The 24,852-nt window shown below is 35.8% G+C and overlaps 1 protein-coding gene across 1 annotated transcript in view; it reads right to left on the bottom strand.

The window, feature by feature from the left end:
- Crisp1 (cysteine rich secretory protein 1) overlaps nt 1-22,690 on the bottom strand; it is a 39,540-nt gene extending 16,850 nt beyond the window's left edge. The window contains exons 1-5 of the mRNA XM_075979141.1: nt 22,613-22,690; nt 20,093-20,200; nt 10,536-10,599; nt 3,696-3,775; nt 1,670-1,804 (exon numbers count right to left, since the gene is read on the bottom strand). Coding sequence (XP_075835256.1) covers nt 1,670-1,804; nt 3,696-3,775; nt 10,536-10,599; nt 20,093-20,200; nt 22,613-22,690 — 465 coding nt within the window. The remainder of the gene's footprint in view (nt 1-1,669; nt 1,805-3,695; nt 3,776-10,535; nt 10,600-20,092; nt 20,201-22,612) is intronic.
- Between the last annotated feature and the right edge of the window lie 2,162 nt (nt 22,691-24,852).

The raw sequence follows: 24,852 nt of genomic DNA, 5'->3' as shown, positions 1-24,852 counted from the left end.
ACAGCTCAGAAACAGCTGGGGGGGGGGAGTAGCTGTGACATCCTGAAAATCTCACTACCAGCATTTTCATAGTCTGCTCCTGTGACACGCTGTCAATCACAATTACAGTGTTTTAACCACAGACTTTTGAGTTAAATCCTCTAAAAATGTAAGGACATCTACAATTTTTTGAACTCAGTTTCCTCTGCGTCTGTGTTTGGGTTTGCTGTGATAAGCAGATTTTTAGTTATAAACCAAGGTCCCTGGACTTTATAGCAATGTAGGGAACAACATTAGCATTATTGCAAACCCTCTTCAGAGGAGAGGCCAATCTGCTTCAAATTCGGAGAATGATTAACTGTGTGCGTATACTACCATCTAGTGGCTCCTTCATAGAATTACTCTTCAGATTGACTTAGCTCAAAACAGGACTTCCCATACTTCAAGTAAGAAAGATTACTTTTTCATTTCTGTGTCTAACTGAGCAACTTGAGAAGACCAAAATAATAACTTTTTTTGCAATAAGACTTCTCAATCCAGAGGCCTTCTTAGCTGTAGTTATTTTTTTTTCATTTTGGGAGAAAAGAATTTGGATAACTTAAAATAACTAAGATCAAGGTCCCTGGGGGATGGATAACCCTTTTACAATAAGGAATTGGAATAAGATAGATTATATTTGAGACTCTTTAAAATGTTTTCAATTGTAGGTGGAAACTTAATAAAGTAGTTTAAGAAATTATAAGACTCCCTTTTCTGAATCACTGTAGATTTGAACTCACATATGATTGGCTGAAGAACATTTATTAGCAGTAACAAATGCCATTATTAATATTAAACCAACATGAACACCTACTGATGTTCTTAAAATTGTGTTGTTTCTCAAGTAATACTGTTAATTTTTAAGGTGGTCCAGAGATGAATTTTCAAAACCCACATCTCCCGTCTCCTGTTGCTCATCCTCTATCATTTACAAGAGGCTACTGTTGATCCGGATCAGCTTCTAGAACAGCAGTTCTCAACCTTCCTAAGGCTGTCACCCTTTAATATTGTTCCTCTTGCTGTGGTGACCCCCAAACATAAAATTATTGTGTTACTACTTTATAACTGTAATTTGGTACTGTTCTGAATCATAATGTAAATATCTGATACGAGGAAATCTGATTTATGAACCACAGGTGAAGGATTGCTTTTCTAGGGCCTGCACACTATCTGAACTTTATCTTGAATGTCCTGGGTCCAAGGATACTGGACGAGGTCCCTAAAGATCTCTTGTCATAGAACCCACCAGATTTTGCACTGCAAAGCCAGGCTCCTAAATTTCCATGGAGTTCAGTAAAATTCGCTAGTAGATTTTTTTTGAATGTTTGTTTAACTAGTGTGAGTGTGTGGGGTGGGGGTTTCAACTAGCTTTGAATTTGGACATCCCGATTCTAAAATAAATGTCACATGTCTGAAGGTGCCCAGGAGTGCAGCTGGGCTGAGTCAGATTGTGGCTCTATCCTGTAGCAAGGATGACTCTGGAGAAGTTATTTATATTTGCTTGAATTCAGTTTCTCCTCCTGTTATGTCACAGATTTGCTGTGATGATCAAGCATTTGGCGTGGTCACAGTTCACAGGACTATATATAACAATGTAGTGAGCACCGTCAGTGTCTCTGCCATCCCCGGTGATGATGCTCTTTGGACTTACCATCTTCAGCATGTTCTTGGCAGGTGGAGACACTTTCCTCCTGAAAGCATTGTGTGCATTGACAATTTCTTCTTGTGGATCGGTTTGTGATTCCGTGATCAGTTTATTATAGAGAGCTCTATGACGTTTGTGGTGCTAACAAAAAATTATTAGTTAGTACCACATCAATTAGAACTTACAGTGAATAAACAATAATGTTCAGAGTTCAGGAACTATTAATAGTCATGCTTCAAGGATTTCTAAGTTCTCGTCTTGAAAACAGTACAAAACTATGCTGTTCCTAGAGATTTTCAAATTTATGATCCACACTTTCAAGTCCTATAGAAGTTCTTGTTATTGGCCGTGGTTTGACACTACTTGTTCACTGACTGCCTGAGCTCATTCTCCATACAGCAACTAAAAGCAGTACCTATACTCCCCAGATGAACCATGTGCACTTCCACCATTGTCAAAGTGAGTGTGTGTGTAAGAACCAAAACTGAGAGTGTATTTGAGAGTGTGGCTAAGTGTTCTTTTCACTCCGGCTCTATATCGTTTTGTTTATATGTATGTAAGATCACCAGTGTCTGCAAGCACATGAATTAAAACGTATAAGTGAAATTCACTCAATTTGCAGCTTAGAATGCATAACTCTTTATTATAAAAGTTATTCCTTTTATTTTCTAATTAAATAATAAAGAAAAATGTTTTCCAAAGAGCCCATATTAGTATAAGTACTCATAAAGGGTATCTTTTTATATGTGTGGTTTATAACACACATACTTCAGACATTTTTATTAGTTATGAAAAATAATGCTGTATAATTTGAGTGCTATGTTTCTTTCTTGGCTACCACAGGACTATTGAGATAAATTTAGGAATGGTAAGAATCTAGAATTGTCATTTGGGTCAAGAGAAGACATTTCTGTGTAATGCAGACACTACCTCCTTTCTCAGGAGCCTACTTACAAACTGTGTTCCTCTCTCATTGCAATCAGCTATGGTCTACACCAAAGAAAGGTCTGGAGACTCACAAGAATCCACAAATATCATTAAAATATTCCTTATTCCCTTGATCAGTTTATTTTAATGAAATATATAACATTTGCCTCTTTCGGGCCACCTCCAAACATTTGAAACCTCTATAATAAATGAATAAAGCAATGTCTATTTTCCTGATATTTTGTTTCATTTACTTTTATGGCAATTGACCCTCTGTAGTATTTTGAATGTCACCGACTCCCATAAGCCCATACTTGGTGGCACTATTAGGAAGTGTGGCTTTATTATAGTAGGTATGGCCTTGTTGGAGGAAGTGTGTCACTGTGGGGGTGAGCGTCATTGTCATCCTTTTGTAGTTCTGTGGTTGAACTCTGGACGTCGCACATAGAGGTAAATATTCTATCACTGAGCTGTATCACTAGCACCGCAGTATTATTTTTATAAGCAATCAGATCCAGACATCATATTCTATTGCTGAGACTCTCACACATCTTTGTAGTTGTTTCATTTTTAATTTTGATGTGTAGCATTCTCAGAATCACAGATGATAAAAGCTCAGTTGAAGACATGATTACCTGGGAGAAAAAGTGACTACAGCAGTTCTTCTTAGTTTCTTTTCTTCTAGTTAGTCTTGGAAAAAAGATGGGTAGATTGCAAAGAAGTTCTTATCTATGCTTTCATCATTTTCCTTCCTCCATCCCTCCTTCTCTTTTACTTTTTCTTTGCTGCCTGCCTTTCTATATTCACTTTTTCTTTTTATTATTTTTGAGAAAGAACATAGACTTGGGCCCAAGGAGTGAAAGTGAAGGCTGAGCTTTAAGACTCTAGTCATGTAAATATGACTTTTTGCTTAGTCCTTCTATTCTTTGGTTCCAACCTTGATCTATTAAAAAGAAAGAACATTTTTTTAGCTTCATATTGTGTGAAATAGGTGAATAACTAAAGAAACCTTCTCATAGCAATATATATATAACAACATTTCATCAACGGGTTGTTTGGTAACCTTATCTAAAATATAGTTCTGTAATATACAATCTTCACATACTATGGTATCCGGAGCCAGAACAGGAACAAAGACAGTAGCAGCCACAGCAGCAGCAAACAAGAAGTATTTCACCATCATTTCTGGAAAGATAAATAAAAGAGATTTAGATTATTCTCAGGGTTTAAAACAGTATTTTCTCAGAAACCCTGAACCACTCTTGAACCACTTTATACACATTGCTTGTTTTTTTTTTTTAATTAGACCCGAGGAAAAAAATCTTAATGTTATATCTTAGAGTAGGAGACGACTCAAAAAATAATACACAATTGATTTGAATGATATGGAGTCAAACATGTAAACTTCTTCACTCCCAGACTCTGAATATGGTCACCTCTATGTTAATAGGCAATTAAGGTAGCAGATGGGATTTAGGTTGCTAACCAACAAACTGAAGGGATCATCCCATTTTGTATTCATTTGTTAAATTAATCCCAGAGCTGCTTAATTGTAAAAGGAAAAAGTCAAGATACAACTTCAGTAGCAGAACACAAGATGAGTTTATCAGTCATACCTTGTTTGGAAGACCACACAGGAGGGAGGTGATACTGCCACTACTAATGTGTGTGTGTAATTTAAAGATATTCTGTACAATTCTGTCACTTTGCTAAGGATGATGGTCATTGTGCCTTAAATCAGTACTAATGGATCTCTACTCTGATCTGATACAGAGAATTAATTCTAAGATACGATGCATACGTGTTTTAAGAGTGTGATGACACTTTTTTCTTGCAACCAATTACATTTATTTCTGAAAACATACTATTTATCTTTTACAGAAATTTCTATTTCTGAAAAGCAACTTAACCAACCTTTGAAGAATTAAATGGTAAAGAAGAGCGTTTATTCCAGTCACATAGTTGTTCAGTCATTGCTCTCAGATGTCCCATGTCCACCAAAAGCATGCTTAATTGAGCAATGCCATAAAAAAATAAAATAAAAAAAAATCTAATCTTTTTCTGCCTTTTCATCCACCCCACTTCCTTAATCTCTATTTTCTCCAAAGTTTAATACATCCTCACAATCAACCATGTACACATAAGAAGCCCTGGGGACCCACAAGACAAAAGGAAGGCCCATAACAATTAGCTCAGAAGATACTCAGACCAGGCCAGGGAGACAATGCAACACACATGCTAAGAAGAGGCCAGCCACTCTATTATCTTTCAGTGCCAAGCAGCTCCGCCGCAAACAGCTGTTTCTTATCTGGACAGAACAGTAGGTCAGCCAGTACCTTGCACTGTAACATCTTACTGTTCCACTTTCACTCCCATTCTCACTCTATCTCTGGTCCTCCTTTTCTTTCCTTTTCTCGTCCTTCCTTCCTTTTTCATGTTTCCCCTTTTCCATGCCCATTCATCTTAGTGTTACATCCCCCAAGACCTAAAGACAGACTGGATTTGTGACATCTAATACACATCTTTCTCTCCTCTCTTTATTTTGTCATTAACACAAATCTCCAAGATATCCACCCCATATTTTCTTTCCTTCTATTATTCCTTTGTCCATGAACGCCCCTTTCCTCTGCTTCCCATCTGACAGTCTGACACTAGTGACTGTTCACCCATCCTGTGCTTCTCTACTCATACCTGTAATAATTAACCTGATAATATGCACAATGGCCCTTTATTCCTTAAATCAATTAGTACTTAGCAGGTATCTCTTTTATAGTTATTTGCTAGTCTATTGTCAGAATGTACTAGTGTCTAGATTGTAACTGCTGGTGCACTCAGCCCACCAAGACAGACTGGAGATAGAGTCTGGTGTCTAGAACACTAAAAAAAAAAAAAGGACAAAAAACCCCCACCACCTCAACTTCATTGTAATGACGGTCAACTGAAAACTGCAAACACATGTACTTAAACAAAAGGAGCAGACTGAATCAAAAGAAACAACCAAAATCTTTAACTGACATCTAACCCATATGGGCAGATTTTCAGCACAGACTGTAACAATCTGCTACCTTGTCTCATAACTCAAATGAGAAGGCATATCATATTCTATGAATTGTCTTTAATTAGCAATGAGATGGTGTTGGGAAACATATATTCTCACATAGCGATTAACGGAAGCATATGTATGCATGAATGCTCAGGTAAGCATTTCAGATACAAAGAAAGCTGTCACAAATGGATGAAAACTATTGTTTCATGCAACATGCATGAGGGATTGAACACTATGGGATAAACCTGTGAAAAACAGACATAAACCACAAATATACTTACCCTGAAATCTTGAAAGTGATTATGGGATGACTAGTTTCTCTTAGGATTTTAGTTACTTTAGCACATTTAGCTCATACCCAGAAGTTTAGATTAGCAAAGATTAGGGTAACTGGACTGAAAGAAGAAAATCTGCTATGAAAGATATCTTATACCCCAACGTCCACTTTGGCTTTAGCGTTGTGGACAGGCAGAACGTCTCCATTCATACTAATGTTCCTTAGAGATTTGAAAGTACAAAGTCAGTAAGTTGGTTAAAGCTCAAATAGTGCTTGAAATGACTAAGTTCAAACAGGAGGATACTATTTGATATGCAAGCATCAGCGGTGCATTAAGGATTTTAGGATGAAAATGGAACCCAAGGATTGCTGTTAGTCTAGGTATGAGCATAAGGGATTGCAGACTCTGGTCTCTTGGGCTGTGCTTGTCGACACAACTCAAAATCAGGAGTCAATGGAGAGAGTGAAGGAGTGGAAAGTGGCAGACAAAAGCTTGAGGTTTCTGCAGCAAGCAAAGCCTGACATCAGCAAGGATGCTGACCTAAAGAGGGATCAGAGAGCATGACGGAATGAGGCTTGGAGGAGGAAATGGTCTCAGGACTGAGCCTTGTTCACAGAATCACTGGGACATAATGAAACCCACAGACTAGCCAAGGCTGAACATCCAGTGTGTGTTGCGAGATTCTGCATTGAACACATCCTTCAAACCTCAAAACCATGTTGACCTTTTATCTGAGATGCCAGTTAGCTGTCTGAACTCAGATAAAACAGAGACAAAGGAGAAAAAAACTCAGCAGTTCCCTTTGAATCATTTATTTTACTCCAAACATGCAATTTTCAGTCAATACTCTTAAAAAATAAATAATAATACCCCAGTCTTGAGAAACTGGTTATATAAACTTATTTTCCAAACTTTCAGCTTGGGCAGATGGTTCACACAAACAATTAAAAGTTAATATTTAGTGGGAGGAAAGATCAAGGATGTGGGAAAAGGTTGAGGAAGATCAAGCAGTGCCCTGTGGTAAGCCTTTGGAACAGTTTTCCCGTCCAGGAATTGTTAGACCATGACCTTTCCTAGTGAATGTTAATGAAGAACAAGCTCTTCCTTGCCTTGGCTCAATAACCAACTGCCTACTTTTCACATTTGATCTTCTTTTCCACGGTGAATATGTTAACCCCTGCAGTAGTCAACAGACTACTGGAATGCAATCAAATCTCCGGGGTCCAGATGATCACTTTGTGTGTATGTGTACAAACGTATTACCTCTAGAGCAATCAATGCACACATTGAGTCTTTCCAATACCCATGTAGGTCCCTCACACCTCATTTAATCTATAGCCCCCAAATAAAAGAGCATCTTGATTTTCATGGCTATAGGTGGCGCTGGTCAATATAATCAATATAAGCTTTCTGCTGCTGACATAAATATATAAAATATTTCAGTGCTAGTTTCTACACCTACTGTTAAGCTTATGTAAATCATTCATGGTGCATATGAGGAAGTTTGTGCTTGTTAATAGTTATGCAGATGTCCACAATCTATCTATCATATATATATATGATATATATACACAGACTTTGATATATTTCAGTTAGGATTTTAACAATAGTGTTTATGAACATGCTATCCATATATGTTTTGGTATAAACTATATTCCCTTTTTAGAGCTGTACTGTCTACCTTAGACAGGAACTATTGGGCTATAGAAATACTTGTGTTTTCCTTTAGGAAATTTAAATGATTTTCCAGAGTAGTTCAATTTTTAACAAATTCATGCCTTCTCAAAAGAGCCATCCATGCATCTTGTCCTCACCCTCTATTTGTACTTGCTGCTTTAAAGCTTTTGTTATTATCTTTTATTGTACATATTGATGTATCATTAAAATTTTAACTTATATTTATCCTGCCAATAATAATACTGAGTACATTTAATGTTTTAGCAGACATTAGGTACTGTCTTTTGTTTAGTCTTTGCTCAATATTTTGTCTGTTGTTATAATTACCTGATTATACTTTTCTTTTTGTTTTGTGTGAATTATCTATGTTCTTTGAAAGTTTTCAAAATAGATCACAGTTTTTTTTATTAGTTTTTTGAGAATTTCATGCACCTTATTTTGATCACATTTACCTCCTTTCCCAACTTCTCCCATATTTTTGTTTTGATTGTTTGTATTTAATTTCATAAAATATGATTTGTGTTGCCATTCTTGGATCAGAGATCACATCCTTAAAGAAAACTGACTGTGCCTTTTCTGCAGCCATCGCTGGCCAACAGCACCTCAACAATGAATGGGCCTTTGTGCCCACTTTCTGTGTCCATACTGGGATTTTGTCTGGCTTGGATTTGCTGCTAATACCTAGGACTGTGCAGTCTGTTACAGTCGTTGTAATTTCATATCTACAATCACTCTGCTGTATTCTGAAAACAATATTCTTGTAGTCACCCAATGCTCCTGGTTCTTATAATTATTTCACCTACTTCAGTGATCTCTAAGCCTTAGAAAGAGGACATGTGGTATAGATGCCCATTTTAAAGCGGTATATTTTATTTAACTAAAGTTTTAAAAGTAGATGTCTAGTTTTGTTTTCACTTAATATAGCTAATGCTGTGTTTGTGTATCTCTGTGTACATGAGTGTTTGATAATTGCTGGTTATCTGAGTAGACAAATCATGAAAGTATTTTTCCTCTGGACAGTGATTCAACTTTGATAATATTGAAGAATAGGAAAACTTGAAATCTTATCCTTATAGATATTAAAACATATTAAAATGGGGCAAAATGGGGCATGGAGAACATTGGTGACATAAGATACAAAAAAACCATCAAGGAAATATTATGATATGTAAATTTAAATTTACAGAAATTATCATCTGATTTATTATAAAGCCTAAAATGAAATTGAATAAGGAAACATCATTTGAATATAAAATACAAAAATAAGGAATTTGAACTCTATCTTATCTCTTAAACAAAAATATGTTTAATGTGCCATGTATTTAAAAATGAATACTGCATGACTTATTGCGGATTACATTTGTTTGACATAAATCCAAACTTATTTTATATGAGTATCTCATCATTACTTTTTAAATAAATTGTCCTCCTTTTGCTTTTCCTTTTTAATTTTTGCATTAGATTAATTTATTAAATTCTGTACTAAAGGTCACTCACTGAAGAAATGAGTATGCACTCATCATGTACACTATGAAATATATGCTGAAGGTAATGTTTTCCCGAATCAGAGCACAGGAGAATGGCACACATAATGGGGAAAAAAGTAGAACAGAGAGAAAAACCGCAAGGAGAATGAGAAAGGAAGAAGGGCACAGACGAGAGAAACTGATGAGGAAGTGTGTGGGCAAGTGGGACACACAGTTATGTGATTTTACAGGATCCCAGATCTCACATGAAGGTATTGAACAGTGGAAGAAAGATCAGAGACTAGCAATCAAAACAGCCTCAGAGAGGTGTTTGGACAGCTAAAAACAGCCCTCCTCCCCCGAGTCCACAGTTGCTTCTGTAGGTTGCTTTACTTGGGTAAAGCAAAAAGGACTCACACAATGATTCCCCAAGGGAAACAACGGATGTAAAACATATGTAGGACTTCTACTTGTTGGAGTGTTATGCTCTTCTGCTGGCTGGCTGTATTGATGGCAGCTTCAAACAGATTCAGATAAAATAAAAGGTGTCCCAGACGCCACTTATTCCTTAGTTGGATGCTTTACAATGCTAGTTGGAATGCAAACTAGTTCAGCCTCTATGGAAGTCTGTATGGAGGGATCTCAAAGATCTAACAACAGGTTTACCCCCTCCCCCCCAAAAAAAAACCCTCCAAGTCAACTCCACATCACAGAGACACATGACAATGTTTACTGCCGCATTCCTCACAATAGCTACATTATAGAATCAACTTAGATTTCTAACAACAGAGTAATGGTTTAAAAATGTCCTCTATCTGCTGTTTGCACACATAAAGATAGAAAAGTATGTAAGTCATTTTTTTATCCTAAAGATGAACACAATCATGTCTTTCACTTGAGAATGAATTCAACTGGAGATAACCATTTTAAGTGAGCTAACACAATCTCATAAGGACAAATGTCTCATATCTTCTCTCACTTACTTATGGTGCCTTGATTAAATATAAACACAAAATTATATAGGGATACATGACATATAGGAAGGAATAAAATGCCCAATGTAACAAAAGAAAATAAAGGAGAAAAGATAGGGAAGAAGGGAATGGAGGTATGAGGGGAATCTACTTAACATAAAATATATACATGTGCAAAACTTAAAACTTAAGTAAAGATGTTTAAATCAGTACTATCAGATTTTTTATAACTTGTGATAATTAGTCCCACATGACAAGTCTCTCTTCTGATTCCTTCCCATGATAGTTCATGAGAGTGAACTCAACAAGTAACATTATCTTGTACAAAATATATTGATCAAAAATCCTCTTAAAAGTGTGGAAATGGCAGACCTTTGCTTTTAGATCACAACAATATTAGCAGACTTTGCATGCACTCTATTTTATAGCAATGCTACTGAACTGTTACCTATGCATTTCCTTTACAATTAAGTTAACTAAAAATATGTGTGGTGTAGAACTTACCCAGGTTCACGTAGCTCTTAAAACCGTGTGCTACTAAGAACCACGTCTTTGTCTGCACTGCGTACTACAGTTTTAAGTGACACTTCACAAAGAAGATCAACTCAGTGAGGCAGTCAGTACGAGGGGAATGACTTCAACAGATCCAGGAACTGCATGAACAAGTGTTTCATGAGTACAACATGTTCAGAGCAAAGTTATAGCCTGCGGATTACAAATCATGATGAAGGTATGTATCTGTATTATACAAAGACTTAGACAACATCACCAAGAGATGATTTACCAGTATTCTTACACCGAGAACAAACTGTAAGACTTAGTTGTAGGACTTGGCTGAATCATCAATGGGTCAAGGAAGAAATAAAGGGAAAATTAAAGACTTCCTAAAATTCAGTGAAATTGCCCATATAACATACCTAAATTTATGGGACACAATGAAAGCAGGGTTAAGAGGAAAGTTCATAGCACTAAATACATACATAAAGAATCTGGAAAAAATCCCACACTAGTGAATTAACAAAACATTTGAAAACTTTAGAACCAAAAGAAACAAATTCACCCAAGAGAATTAGATGGCAATAAACAATCAAATTGAGGGCTGAAATCAACAAAATAGAAACAAAGAAAATAATATGTAGAATCAATGAGACAAAGAGTTGGTTCTTTGAGAAAAATCAACAAAATAGACAAACCTTTATCCAAACTAAGCAAAACGAGGAGAGAGAATATCCAAATTAGCAAAATCAGAAATGAAAAGGGGGACATAACAACAGACACAGAAGAAATCCAGCGAATCATCAGGCAGAATCAAAGAGGAATAGCAAGAATCCTGAAAAGTTCAGTAGTGGTAACGAAAATGAAAGTACTTTGTCAGTTTCTTTCTGTAGCTCAAAGATATTTATTGAAATATACGTATGTATGTGTGTGATATGAATATGTATGTGTACACTTGTGTTCTCGTGTGTGCACTCATGTTTGCATGTGTGTGGAGACCAGAGATTAATGATCAATGTAAGGCACCTTCCTCAATCACTCACAACCTCATTTTTAAAATATGGATTTCTTTTTTATATTAACTGGTCAGCAAATTTCAGGAGTCATCTTGTCTCAATTTTTCCTTATGCAAGGATTGAAAGAGTGTGCCAGCAGTTCCAATTTTTTATTTGGGTGTTGGTTATCGAGCTGAACTATGCTCCTGATGTGTGTCTGCAAAGGACTTTACCTACTGAGACATTTCTCCAATCTATTAAAATACTAATGTGAAGTGATTCTTTTCTGCATGTCTCTGCTTAGCATAAACAAACATACAAACTATGCAACCTACCGATATTGGTTTTTTAGTGGCCGAAGTGTTGTGCTTACAAAGCATTTATGAGATGATACTATATTATTCCAGGCAGGTTGAGAGTTTCTCAGGATGTAAGTAAAACTACTCTACTAACATAAGATCTCAGTGTTTACAGAAAAAAAAATCTACAAGATTGGCAGAGATACAATCAGAAGTATATAGTGATAACAAACTGCCTTGAGAATTCTGGAAATTTAAGTAGGTTTGTATTGTACATTCAATAAATAAACACTATGCCTCCAGACATCTCTCGAGTTTATGGCAAAGAAGTCAACAGATGTTTGGAAAACAAAGAATGTCAGTTCCCACCAATAGACAGAAACCACACATGAAATAGAAAACTCACTCTGGGGCTGATACTTTTAGTTTCTCTTACGGTTGTTTTAATTTCTTTTATTATTTTCAGAAACATCAAAGGAGGGCATTATGAATTGTTTGAGCTCGTTATAAGTGCATACAAATAAAACAAACTGTGCTCTCAAGTGAATTTTAGGGAATTTCTCCTATTTACTCTCTTTTGCCCATGTATAATTTAACATGCATATGATGAAAATCAGATGCTTTGGAAAGGAACATATCTATCATCTACAGACCATCAATCAACCTTTTTTTTCTAATACCTACAATATTTTACTACCTTATATCTATCACCTATAATGTTTCATGCTTATAATATTTATTCACGAATATATATATATGTCCATTTATATATACACCTTTGTATAAAATTATATTGAACGATTTCTCCCATTACTTTTTAATATTTTTTCCCTTGTAGATTTGAAAACATTATTTAATAAAAAATATTTCTTCACATCTTTTTAAAAGTAAGGTCACTTGAGTTTCTAGAAGGGGAGAAAATAAAATGTAAGTAGTAGAGGATTATTTTGTTCTCACATGGGAGTTAAATAAAACTTAAGAGAAAAACTGATGCTTCTAAAGTAGAATTTAATTTCCTGTCCTTGGTGAGGTATTTATAATGAATCTCTGGGAAACAGTCTGCAACAAACAAAAAAAGTATTTTTTAAAACTTGCAAACCTGTAGCCAGAAGAGTTTGAGGGAATGATACTAAGTTGATAAAGTATCAAAAGTTATCTAAAGTTGTGTAAACCTTTGTAGACAAGAACCTTTGCTCAACCACAGATTACTGAAGAATTTATTTGTACATGTTGAAAGAAGAAAACTGGAAAAGAATTCTTTTTTTTTTTCAGTAGACCAGCCTGGTTTATGTATTGGAAATGAATGATTGTCATTTATTTCTTTCTACACTGCTGTCTACAAGAAGAGTGTTGTTTCAACACCAAGTCAACTGTTTGTGGAAACTTAATTGCCTTCATTTTATCTGTTGGTCCTGTCAATCCCTGGCATTGCTCTCCCCAACACAGTGCTGTCTGTATTTATATCACTGATGACTTCATATAGAGTTGCTATCCAGCTTTAAATATGGTTTCAAAAGATTTTGCGAAGTGTTGGAAAGCACAGAGGAACCTGATTTGCATGCAAGCCCCAAACATGGTGCCAGTTGGCTGCTTCTGCTCATCTCCCTTCTATTTCCATAAATTGTTCTCTTTCTGCTTAAGATTTTTAGCATAGTAGGGAGTGATCTGCAGTGACTTTTCTCCTGAAACAAAGAATAAAGACACATTGGCCTAACATATGATGCAACAACATGATAGAGTATTTTAAATTGGAGCCATCCCAAAATTCCCTTGGGAGATAAATAAAGACTAATGTGTTTGTGAACACATCCTGTTCCTTAAAATAAATGCATTTAAAAGAAACTTTAAAATCAGTCATTCACTCAGAAATCAGCTACCAAAACTTTAGAAAGCATAAATGCATAATACAAAATGAATCAAAAATCAAATATCTGTTTGCTAAGTATGAAGGAAAATGTTTTTTTTTTCAAAAATAATTGCATACTTTCTAGCTGAAAAGACTCATTGGACAGGATTTGACATTGTTAGTATATCCTCTTGTGAGATTCTCATGCTCATATATATGTACACACAAACTCTTTCTCTTGAGTCCAGTTAGATGTTTAATACTGGACACCAAGATAACTTCAAAACTAATGAAATCGTGGTTATTGGAGGAGACTCTCTAATACTAAGTAACTAAACCAGTACAATTCCTAAGAATTATCTGTAAACAATTGTCAGATTTCTTGTTCTTAGACCTAAGAATCTGCAAATCTAGTGAATGGCAACTAATCTAAAGTAGTGAATGATATCAATATGATACATAACTTTTAGTCATTATCAAAAGTCATATATATATTCTAGATTTATTATTTTTCGTTTTATGAGTTCTTTGAGAATTTTCAACAATGTGTTTTAGTCATATTTGAGTCTATGCTTCCCAGATACATTGTCTGGGAATTCCCTTCTTACTCAATTTGTGTACTCTCTCACTTTTCTTTAAATTAAGCTCATCAAGGACAATTGACACTGTGCATATACCCTTGGACATGTGGCCTTCACTCGGGCATGGTCAATCTATCAGGGACGGAAAGTTTCAGAAAAGATAGACTCTCTCTTCCTCAGCAATCACCATTAGCTCATTAGTTAGGCATGTGATTTTATGCTCATCTTCCTTCTCCATACTGGGATTTCATCTGGCTTGAGTTTGCACAGATCTGATGAACGCTACCAACTTTCACTCATGTGAAAGCTTCACATTTGAGACTTCCCGTGTCTAGAAAGCACTGTTTCCTTTTGTCATTGACCACTTTTGGCTGTTATTCTCTTCCTATTGTCTGCCCGAGACTTGGGGGTAAGGGGTATGATACAGATGTTCTGTTTAGGGCTGAACATTCTGTGGTCTCTTGTTTCTGGCCCCTTAATGGATTGTGAGTCTTTGTGTTAATCACAATCTACTGTCAAAAGAAATTTCTCTGATAAGGATTAGGAGATGCCCTAATCTATGGGTACAAAATAAGTTATTAAGAGTTTGTTTAAACCGGGTGGTGGTGGCGCATGCCTTTATTCCGAGCACTTGGGAGGCCAAGGCAGGCGGATCTTTGTGAGTTCAAGGCAAGCCTGGTCTACAAGAGCTAGTTCTAGGACAGGTTCCAAAGCTAAGAGAAACCTTGTCTTGAAAAACACCAAAAAAAAATAGAGTTTGTTCAATACTATTTTTCCAGAATTATACATAGAAGCTTATAGAGCAATGAAAAGCCATCCAGTAAAGCATCCAGATGAATACCTAAGGAAAGCCATTTCTGGTCCTCGGTCTTTAATTTGTTATCCTGTGGTGTCTAGAATGGTCATCATTACCCTGTTTTAGAGTAACTCAATTGTAAACTATTTTTACGTATATGTATATAGGAAGTTTCTAGTAGAAACTTCTCTCTTTAGCATCCCTCCTATTTCATACCATAAATAAAAATTGTTTTACATATCTCTATAAGCTCTGTGATACATAAATTAGAGAAAACTTGTACTATTTTGTCTTTCACTTTGGATTATTTTACTTAATATAATGCTTCCAGGCTACAGTCTTCTTTAAGCACTAAAGAGTATTATTTCTTTCTTCTTTATGTCTGTCTGTTTGTATGTATGTACATGAGTGTATGTATAATCTTCAGATAGGTAACTGGCTCATTATATTCCTGGATGCTGTGATATGCATAGATCTTTGAGTTTTTCTCACATAGAGTACGCATATACCTAAAAGTGGTGTAGATTGTATAACTCTCTTTTAAACTCATTCCTTAGGTTTTGGCCATTATTGACTTTTTTTTAAAAAAAACAACAATCAGTATAACTCTAAGTTCTTGCTGTGTGCCTGTGATTCTTTTACATACAATAGGTCCAATGGCATTTTCTGGTTCAGAAATTCCAAAGAATTTAGAAGCAGAGATGGCAACTTGGAATACTGGATCATTTTAACACTCAATTTCTGGTAGTTTCAAAAGTTATTTTGTGTAGAGTGAAGTTTTCTTTGAAAATGCAGATGTAAAGTCATTGGGAGCAAATTATAATTCAAATAAAAAGCAAAATAAAGAGATTCTGCATAATACCAACTTTAAATCATCTCCTTCAGCACAGCCTGAAACAAAACTAACCAAACAATCAAAGTTCATGAATCAGTAGTGATGTAATTATACACACACAATGCTTGACTCGTGACTCATGAAGCATCTCCCAGGTCATGCTGCATATCAGAAAACATTAACAAAAGAAAAACCTCACAGTCTAGCAGCACACACTTGTATCTCCTTCCAAATAGAAAGCTAAAGCAGAAAGATGTTTCAACCTAGTTGTTAGAGATTAGCCAGGGCATCAGAGTTATAGAAATTTCTAAGACTGGGAGCTGTAGCTTGCTTTTAAAGTTCCTCCTTAGCATGTGAAAAGCACTGTGTTAAATTCCAAGAACTATCCAAAACATAAATACTGGCAAACTAAATCCAAGAACATATCAAAAAAAAATCATCCACCATGATCAAGTAGTCTTTATCCCAGAGATGCAGGGAGAGTTCAACATTGAAAATCTGTCAATGTAATCCACCGTATTAACTAATCAAAAGGAAAAACAAACAAATGATCATCTCATTATATGTTGAAGAAGTTTTTGACAAAATCTAACACCCCTTCATAATAAAGGTCTTGGAGAAAGCAGGAATTCAAGGAATATACCTAAACATGATAAAGACAATATACAACAAGTCAACAGCCAACATCAAATTAAATGGAGAGAAAGTCAAAGCAATTATACTAAAATCAGAAACAAGACAAAGCTGTACACTCCCTCCATATCTAATCAATATAGTACTCAGGGTTCTAAGTAGAATAATAAGACAAGAAAAGGAGATCAAGGTATACAAATTGGAAAGGAAGAAATCAAACTTTCACTATTTGCAGATGATATACAAAAGTGACCACAAAAATTCTACCAGTGAACTCCTACAACTGATAAACACCTTCCACAAACTGGCTGGGTACAACATTAACTAAAAAAAATCAGTACCCCTCCTATATACAAATGATAAACGGGCTGAGAAAGAAATCAAGGGAACAATACCATTTGTGAAACTCACAAATAATATGAAGTATCTTGTGGTAACTCTAACGAAGCAAGTGAAAGACATATATGATGAGGAATTGTACATTTAAAAAGAAAATCCAGAATGTTATCATACCCTTTTAGCCCATAGCCTGTTTGCATTCCTTCTGAATGTAGTTATAACCTCCAATACTTTCTGATGTCAGTAGTTACAATTACTGAAATATTACACACAGCAAGATTATGGTTCTGACAGCTAACTTCAAATCTCAGAAACTTTAAGTAGATAAATAATAATACAGGCCCTTTATTTTAGATATTTTAGTGTCTATTATCCCCTAGGGCTTCACATGATTTTTTAAAAAGACAGAAAATAATTAAATAAAATATTATTTTTTTCACATATTTTTAGTGGTGGGGATGTGTCTAACTGATTTATAAGTAGGTCACTAGGAATAGAGAATGGATCCATAAAATTTTTTTTTCCAAGTTTGAGAAGATTTTTTTAAAAAGATTTTTTGATATGAAAAAAAAAACCAGATTCAAATAGTCTGGAATATTAGCAACAGTAACTCAGTTAAATGCTGCTCAGTGTGTTAGCTGCAATTACATTATGGCTGGCTAGATGGCTCAGTGGGTAAAAGTGTGTGCTAACAAGCCTGAGGGATCAGTCAGAATTTAGGAACACATGTGGTGGAAAGAGAGAGGATTGACTCCTGTCAGATGTCCTCTGATTTCTAAACACATGCCATGCCAACACACACACACACACACACACACACACACACACACACACACACACACAGTGAGAGAGACAGAGACAGACAGAAAGAGACAGAGAGAGGGTGGGAAAGAGAAAGAGAGAGAGAATAAACACATATAATCTCATTAACAGAATGCAGTCATGTATTATTTAGTGAAGGAGAGACCCCTGAGAAATGTATCACTAAGTGGTTCTCCTGTATGATCATGATAAAGGACACTTATATAAGGATGGTGAAGCCTGCAACCCCCCCACACACACACACATTTGGACTCCATCATCTCTGTGTTACATTCTGTGTTATAAAACAGTGCACTAATGTATTGACTAGAGTAGGCAACTGTAACACAATGCATTTGCCTAACTCAATATAGAAAAGTGGTAGTAAATATGCTGTGTAAATGAGGGAAAACAATTAGACCCATAAGAGAGGAGCACTATGAATGGAGTTCACAGAACAGGGATCTTCCCAGGATGACTGTAGCTAATCAGTGACAGGGAAGGCCAACGCCATGACTGTATCTTATGTAGGCTTACAAGCAGTGGAATTTGGAAGACACTAAATTTATAATTATTTCTTTAAAAATCAATTGACCCTAACTTATGATCATAGCTTTACTTTATGATTTCAAGGTTCTTGAGCATTTTAACACTTTCTAAAGTAATAGATCAATCAGAACACAAATACATTTCACAACTGTAAGAAAAAAATACATTCCTTATTCTATAGGCCTTTTCCAATTTATTTCTAATTAAACTGATTTTTTGTTACATTTTGCCTTTTAAATGTTTTTAGTTAAAGAACTTCAACACAGGCAAGCACATTTTAAAGAAGGCATTTTCAGATTGTTGGTACCACTATCTTCCAGGTCTTTCTCCTTTCCAAAGGAAGATTTCAAAGCTTTAATTTCATGCCTGGAACTGTGATCTGTAAAAGGAGACTGAGATTTAGTTTCCTGGCCACCGAGTTCCAAATAGTAACATAAAATGATATTAATTACAACACTGTTTAACCAAAAGTTTAGGCATATTCCTAGCTAGCCCTTACATCTTAAATCAACCCATTTCTATTAATCTGTGTCTCATCATGAGGCTGTGGCCTACCAGTACAGTCTCTCTGTAGACCTATTCCAATCCCAACAATGTGGAAGATTATTCTTTTCTCCTTCCCTCTGTAACATTCTTATATGAAAAAAGGTTTTCTCTACACAGTGTTATTCCTGACTACTTTAAAAAAATAACAACTCTGCTTCTAGTTTCTGTGGTTCTTGCTCTGATTGTCTTTTGTTATACAGATGTGAAGGATTGATTTGGTTTTGGATAAATCTAGTTAACAAGACAAACATTCTCTGGATACTTCCTAATGTTTTCCAACGTTTCACCCCAGCCTTCAACAGCCCTGTGGCCCTATGCTTTGGTGTAACTGAGCTCAGACATCATTCTTATCTTTATTTCTGATTATTATGGCTCCTTTTCTGCCTTTCAATGATCCTTCCAATAAAAGTGTGTAGTTAGTAAGCCTGCATTCTTTTATTTACAGGAACCATGTGAGTCAAGTTTATATTAGATCTGTACTAAAAGCATTATTTCTTTTTCTATTAACATTCTAAACACTTCAAATGGAAATTATTGGACATTTCCACTCTTTGTGACTGCAGAAAAAATGTCAGTGAAGAGGCGAGTTTTGGCGTGGTCTTCTAGGAGGGTGGAAAGCAGAAATTGAGTATACTAATCCAGTGTGTAAAGATTGTCACACAATTCAGTCTCACTGGCTTTTTCGTTTTCCTTGCCAATTTTTCATTGCCCCATGCTTCATTTTGCTGAACTCAAAGCCTTTTCTTGCATCAGATCCTCTTTTCTGCAGGGCAGGATTCATTGGTGTATGCATATAAAGAAAAGTCACTAAAGAATGTAGGTAGCAGGGTAAACCTTTACAGACTTTCAACAAATGACTGCAAGTCTTCTATTCTAACCATTCATATATCTGTCTATTACCAAATTTGGATAAAAAAGGTATTTTACATTTAATAATTTTCACATTATGTTTCTTATTAGTTTGTTAACCAATTATATGGCAAACATACATCAGACATGTTTATATATCTAATGTTGCTGAAATCCACATGCCTTTGTTCTACTTTTCCTGATTGCAAAATATTTTTAAAGGCAACACATTGTCTGAATTCCAAGTAATTTTATAGTGGTGATTTGAAACTCTATGTATCTTACTATAGCCAACCATACAGAGCTTTTTCCAATTTTTAAAAGTCACAAATAGTATACAATTTGTGCTCATGAGAATGAAGGTATTCTTAAAGTAAACCTTATAGACATCTCACAAAGGGCTCCTAAAGTCTAAAAGGAGAAACGACTCAGGACTCAGGCATCCTTCTGTTTAGGAGAAGGTGAAATGTGTTGTAATTTCGGCAGTACCACCGAACAGTGCAGATGGGGATGGAGATGGCCAGGCAGATGGTGCCAAGGCAAGAATAGCAGATGCTGGTGAGTGAGAGCTGAGCAGATGGTGCAATGGCACAGGCCACGTCAACCTTTGCAGCAAGAAGTATAATAAGTTCACGTTAGAAGATTCTGGAACAGCTGTCCTGAGGCTAGTACAATACGAGGTCATTAATTTCAATGATCATTTGTTAGTGTGCACTGGTGCTCAGTGTTAGCCAAAGACAATCAAACTCTTGGGTAAGCAAGAGGATATCTTGAATGAATAGCCAACGATTTTATATTTTCTATAATTTAGGTTAGTAAAGTATTATTCAATGTGTGTAATCTTGTAGGTAGTACAAGGAGACCTAAGGTCTACATCATACATTAGCACTGATGCTGTCAACCTTTACCAAAACATATAACATCTTAATCCTTGCATCCAGATTTTGTTACGGTATGTTAAAGTTCAGACACATGACAATACTATAGAATGTCTTTTAAGAAGTATAAATTTCTAAGTTTACTCCCTAAACTCTTAAGTCAGAAATATGTTATTGACAAAATGGTTTTATGGACCCTCAGACACTAGAGTCCTCACATGAAGATAGCTTGAGGAAAACTTTTAGAAAATACAATAATAGTATGAATAATTTTAATTACAAGTGGGAGAAATTGTGTTTTCTTTGATTTTATATATGGTAAGTCAAACAATAGGATTAAGGCTTTGTCTACAGCCGGGTCCAGGTTCTGACATGCTTACTGTTTGTCACCATGCAGTGGCTTCTAGCTACTTCACTACCTTTCTCTAGAGACTGGGTATATTCTCTAAACAAACCTTAAGTGATCTCTGAAAGGAAACCTGTGCTTACCTGACCGCTCATGGGAAACAAGAATCCTCAGGACCACAAGAGAAAAGTTCCTCATAAAGAAGCTAGTGCAATGGGAAGTAAATAAGTGTGACAATCTAAAAATTAGAACGTGCCTTGACTGAGGTGGGGATGGGCCTGAACAATAGAGAATTTTATATGAAATAGACATGAAACTTACTGCTGCAGATTTTTTTAATAAAAAGTTTATTTTAGCTCACAGTTTAAAATATAACCCATTATGGAGGAAAAGTCAAGACAGAAGGAGCTTGAAGCAGCTGGTCACACCACATCCACAGTTAGCAAATAAAGAGAGATAAAAAAGTATTCATTTCATCTCACTTTTCCATTTTATAAAGTCCAGCATCCCTTGACCAGGGAATGGTTTTGCTCACTGTAGGCCTGTCTTCATACCTAACTAGCCAAGATCCTAGCGTTGATTGTGGCCATTGGAGGGGAGAAGTGGGAAGAGTCAATTTTCTTCAAGGATGCAGATCCTGTTTGACTTTGCCATGCTCCAGAAAACATCTTTACACTCATGCTGGTACAGGTATTGCTACTCAGTGTGTTTGCAAAAAAGCATATGAAGTCGGGAAGAGTGGTGGAGGCATTTAAGGGGAGGGATTGTAGTGAATTTGATCAAATTGTATTACATGCATAAAGGAAATTCTCAAATAGGAGAAAGAAATGCACCACCATAAAAAACCATTAAGTATATGTAAAACTATAGCTTCATTTAAATTTTATTATAGTTGTTTATTTTCATTATAAGTTTTGTTCATTTGATTTGTCAACTGACAATTGAATCAAGGGTTACACATGGTAGGCAAGGGTTCTATCACAGATGTATCTCCTGTTTGCTTTGAGACAGGATCTTCATAGTTCTCTCAGGCTAGTTTCAAACTCATTATTCTGTTCTGGTATGGGGTTACAAACTTACACCATTGTGTCCTCTTTCAATTTTGTCTGGAATCAGAAGTAATAGAAACTCAAAACTCGTGGCTTCCTAGTTTTTGTATGACATTTCATTATTAACTCTTGAAGCTGTTTCCATCTACAGCATAGCTGTGTGGTAGAATCATGATATTGCTGTGCTTGGCTCGAGAATGTTTTTTTCAGTTTTAGAAGAATATAAAAATAATATACATCAAATAAAGACTGCATTTCCAGTTTTGAAGTTTGATGTTTTTCTGGACTTTTAACATGCTGCCCCATGATACTCTCTGAGGATGCTGTCCTGTAGTTCACCTGCAGTAAACAATGGTACTAGTCAGCCTTGCTATCATGAGGATGTGCACCTGATATACTACATGGACTGTGCAGTTGATTGAAGAGCCTCTGTAGATTAAAATTATTCAGTTATTGTGATTTGCCCTTATATGTGTGGATTAGAGTCAAGAGGGCACCTGTAGAGACCTTCATATACTTCCAATTTAAAATGAAGAATTGGGCCAGGGACTCGTGGTAGAAATAGAGGCAATTCATTAAGAAAATATTTCCAAAGATAGATGTTGGCCAGAGAGCTGGAAATGTTTAGAAGTTCAAAGACCTTGAACTATCAGATTCCTAACCCTCAATGAGTCGTTTACATAGTGCCTACCTCTTCCCTATCAGTAGATTCAGGTCTATTTTGCAGAATGCTCTGTCTCTTACTTGTAGTCTTGGTGGGAAAGTTTCTTCAGTCTTCTTGTCAACTGGCTTCTTTTTTATTCTATCTTGAGTCCCTACCATGTTGCATATTATAACATTTTCATCTTAAGAACCCAGCTAAAAATGGAAGAGCCTCTGATTAATGGATTCCTGTTCCACATCTCTCCTTTGTTCTTCCTTCAGAAGCGCAGTGCTGGCCTTTTGAAACAGGTCATGGTGCAGCTACTCAAAGTACCAACTGTACTTTAACTACTGCTCCCTGGTGGGGCTACAGACAAAGGTTCCTAGGATCTCCTGCATCTGTAGACCTTCATAACTCCATTTGTATTCTTGCTGTGTGTATTTAGAGTGTGTATTTATGCATACAGTTGGAATTTCAGACCTACAGTTTCCACAACTATGGATTCAGCTAACTGCAGATGGGTGATACTCCCAACAAACACAGCTCATTGAACAAGTCCAAACTCCTTTTGCTTAGCATGATTCCCTCCTACACAGTACAGTCTGACAATGGTTTGCATATAATTTGCATTGTGTGAGACTTTAGAAAAAATGTTTTTAATTTAAACATTTACCCAGGAATGGCAGAAATTACTCCACAATTTAGAGTACTTGAATCTCTTTCAGAGGACACAAGTTCTTTTCCAAGCACTCAAACCTAGTGGCTCACAATCACCTACAACTCCAGATCAAGGAGTTCTGATACCCTCTTCTGGATTCCACAGGTAAGAACATGTATATTTAACACAGACAGACACATATTCATACTCAGAAAAGAATAGTAATAAAAGTATAATCACACGTAAATTTTGGGTTGGAGATATGGTTTAGTTGTTAGTTAATTACTGCCTTTGAAGAGGATCTGGGATTGGCTTTCAGGAACCGGGTTCTCGAGAAGACTAGAATCCAATGCTGGTTTCAGGTGTCTCCTAACAGATTTATGTAACTCCTCTGGCACCCCTGATTCCCTCTTGGCACCTGTGGTCATCCAAATGCATGTGCTGATGTTCATACACAGATATGTACACATAGAAAATAATAAAATATTGAGGTAAACTAAAAAGAGAAAGATTTCTATGGTACAATTCCAAAAGTGAGTCAAAACTACATATAATTACAGAATTACAAAAGATTTTTGTTGCGGAAAAGAATCTAAGCCAACTTTTAAGAATCTTTAGGCTATATGATTGAATTTCCCATCAGCTTCAGTTCTCCCGTGAGTTATTACTTTCTAAATAGCACTCATTTACAGCCTTTTTTTTTTTTTGGTTTTTTTTTCGAGACAGGGTTTCTCTGTGGTTTTGGAGCCTGTCCTGGAACTAGCTCTTTGTAGACCAGGCTGGTCTCGAACTCACAGAGATCCGCCTGCCTCTGCCTCCCAAGTGCTGGGATTAAAGGCGTGGGCCACCACCGCCCGGCTCATTTACAGCCTTTTAAATAAAGAAAACAGATATCTAAATTATTTTGCCTTTTCATAATATTAAGAGTTTTTGACATTCCCGACCTAAAAAATCAACTGATTCAGCTAATTCAGGGGGTTGAAGTTTCCCCCTGTTCTTTTTAGGTACCAGAATTCTCTGATTATGAGTGAGTGTAGCTTTTGTATGTGAGTAAAAACGTAGGGATTTAGAGAGTAATTGGGAAGTGTGGGAAATACGAGATTGTTTGGGGATAAGAGTGGTGAGCCTGCATTATGTACATGTGAGAAATTTTCTAGGAAATTTCTAATCAACAAAAACATTAATCTAAGAAAGAAGAGCCAGATTTGAAGTTTATATTAGTTACAAATTAGCAAAGTAGGACCTGAATCTCTTTTGTTATACAAGGTTAAATGAAGAACAATGATATAATCAGTTTGCTTATAATAGTAAGTATAATTTTATCTATAGTGCACACTCATGAATAGTAACTTGTTCCTTTGTCTCTCATTAATGTAATTCTTCCAAGATTTTATTGTCCGATGATTTGAACAAAACACTGCAAATTTAAAGCCAGTGATTTGCAACGCTCTTCAAGTAATAAGGGTGTATTCTCCTGCAAAATTTCTTTTTCCATTACTTTTTATCTATATACAAGAACCATAACTAAGGAAATAATTAATTTCTATTCTAAGAATTCCTGTAGGAACAAATGATATTTTTCTGGCAGTGTTCATGAATACTTGAAGATATGCCAAAAATAAATCACAAGAAAGTACTGTTCGTCAGGATGCTTAGCCCCAGAATGGGTTATTGTCAGCATCT

Source organism: Microtus pennsylvanicus, chromosome 7, assembly GCF_037038515.1.
Source record: "Microtus pennsylvanicus isolate mMicPen1 chromosome 7, mMicPen1.hap1, whole genome shotgun sequence".
In the NCBI taxonomy this organism is placed as follows: domain Eukaryota; kingdom Metazoa; phylum Chordata; class Mammalia; order Rodentia; family Cricetidae; genus Microtus; species Microtus pennsylvanicus.
Note: the sequence above shows the minus strand (reverse complement) of the source record. Positions and strands in the feature narration are given on the sequence as shown.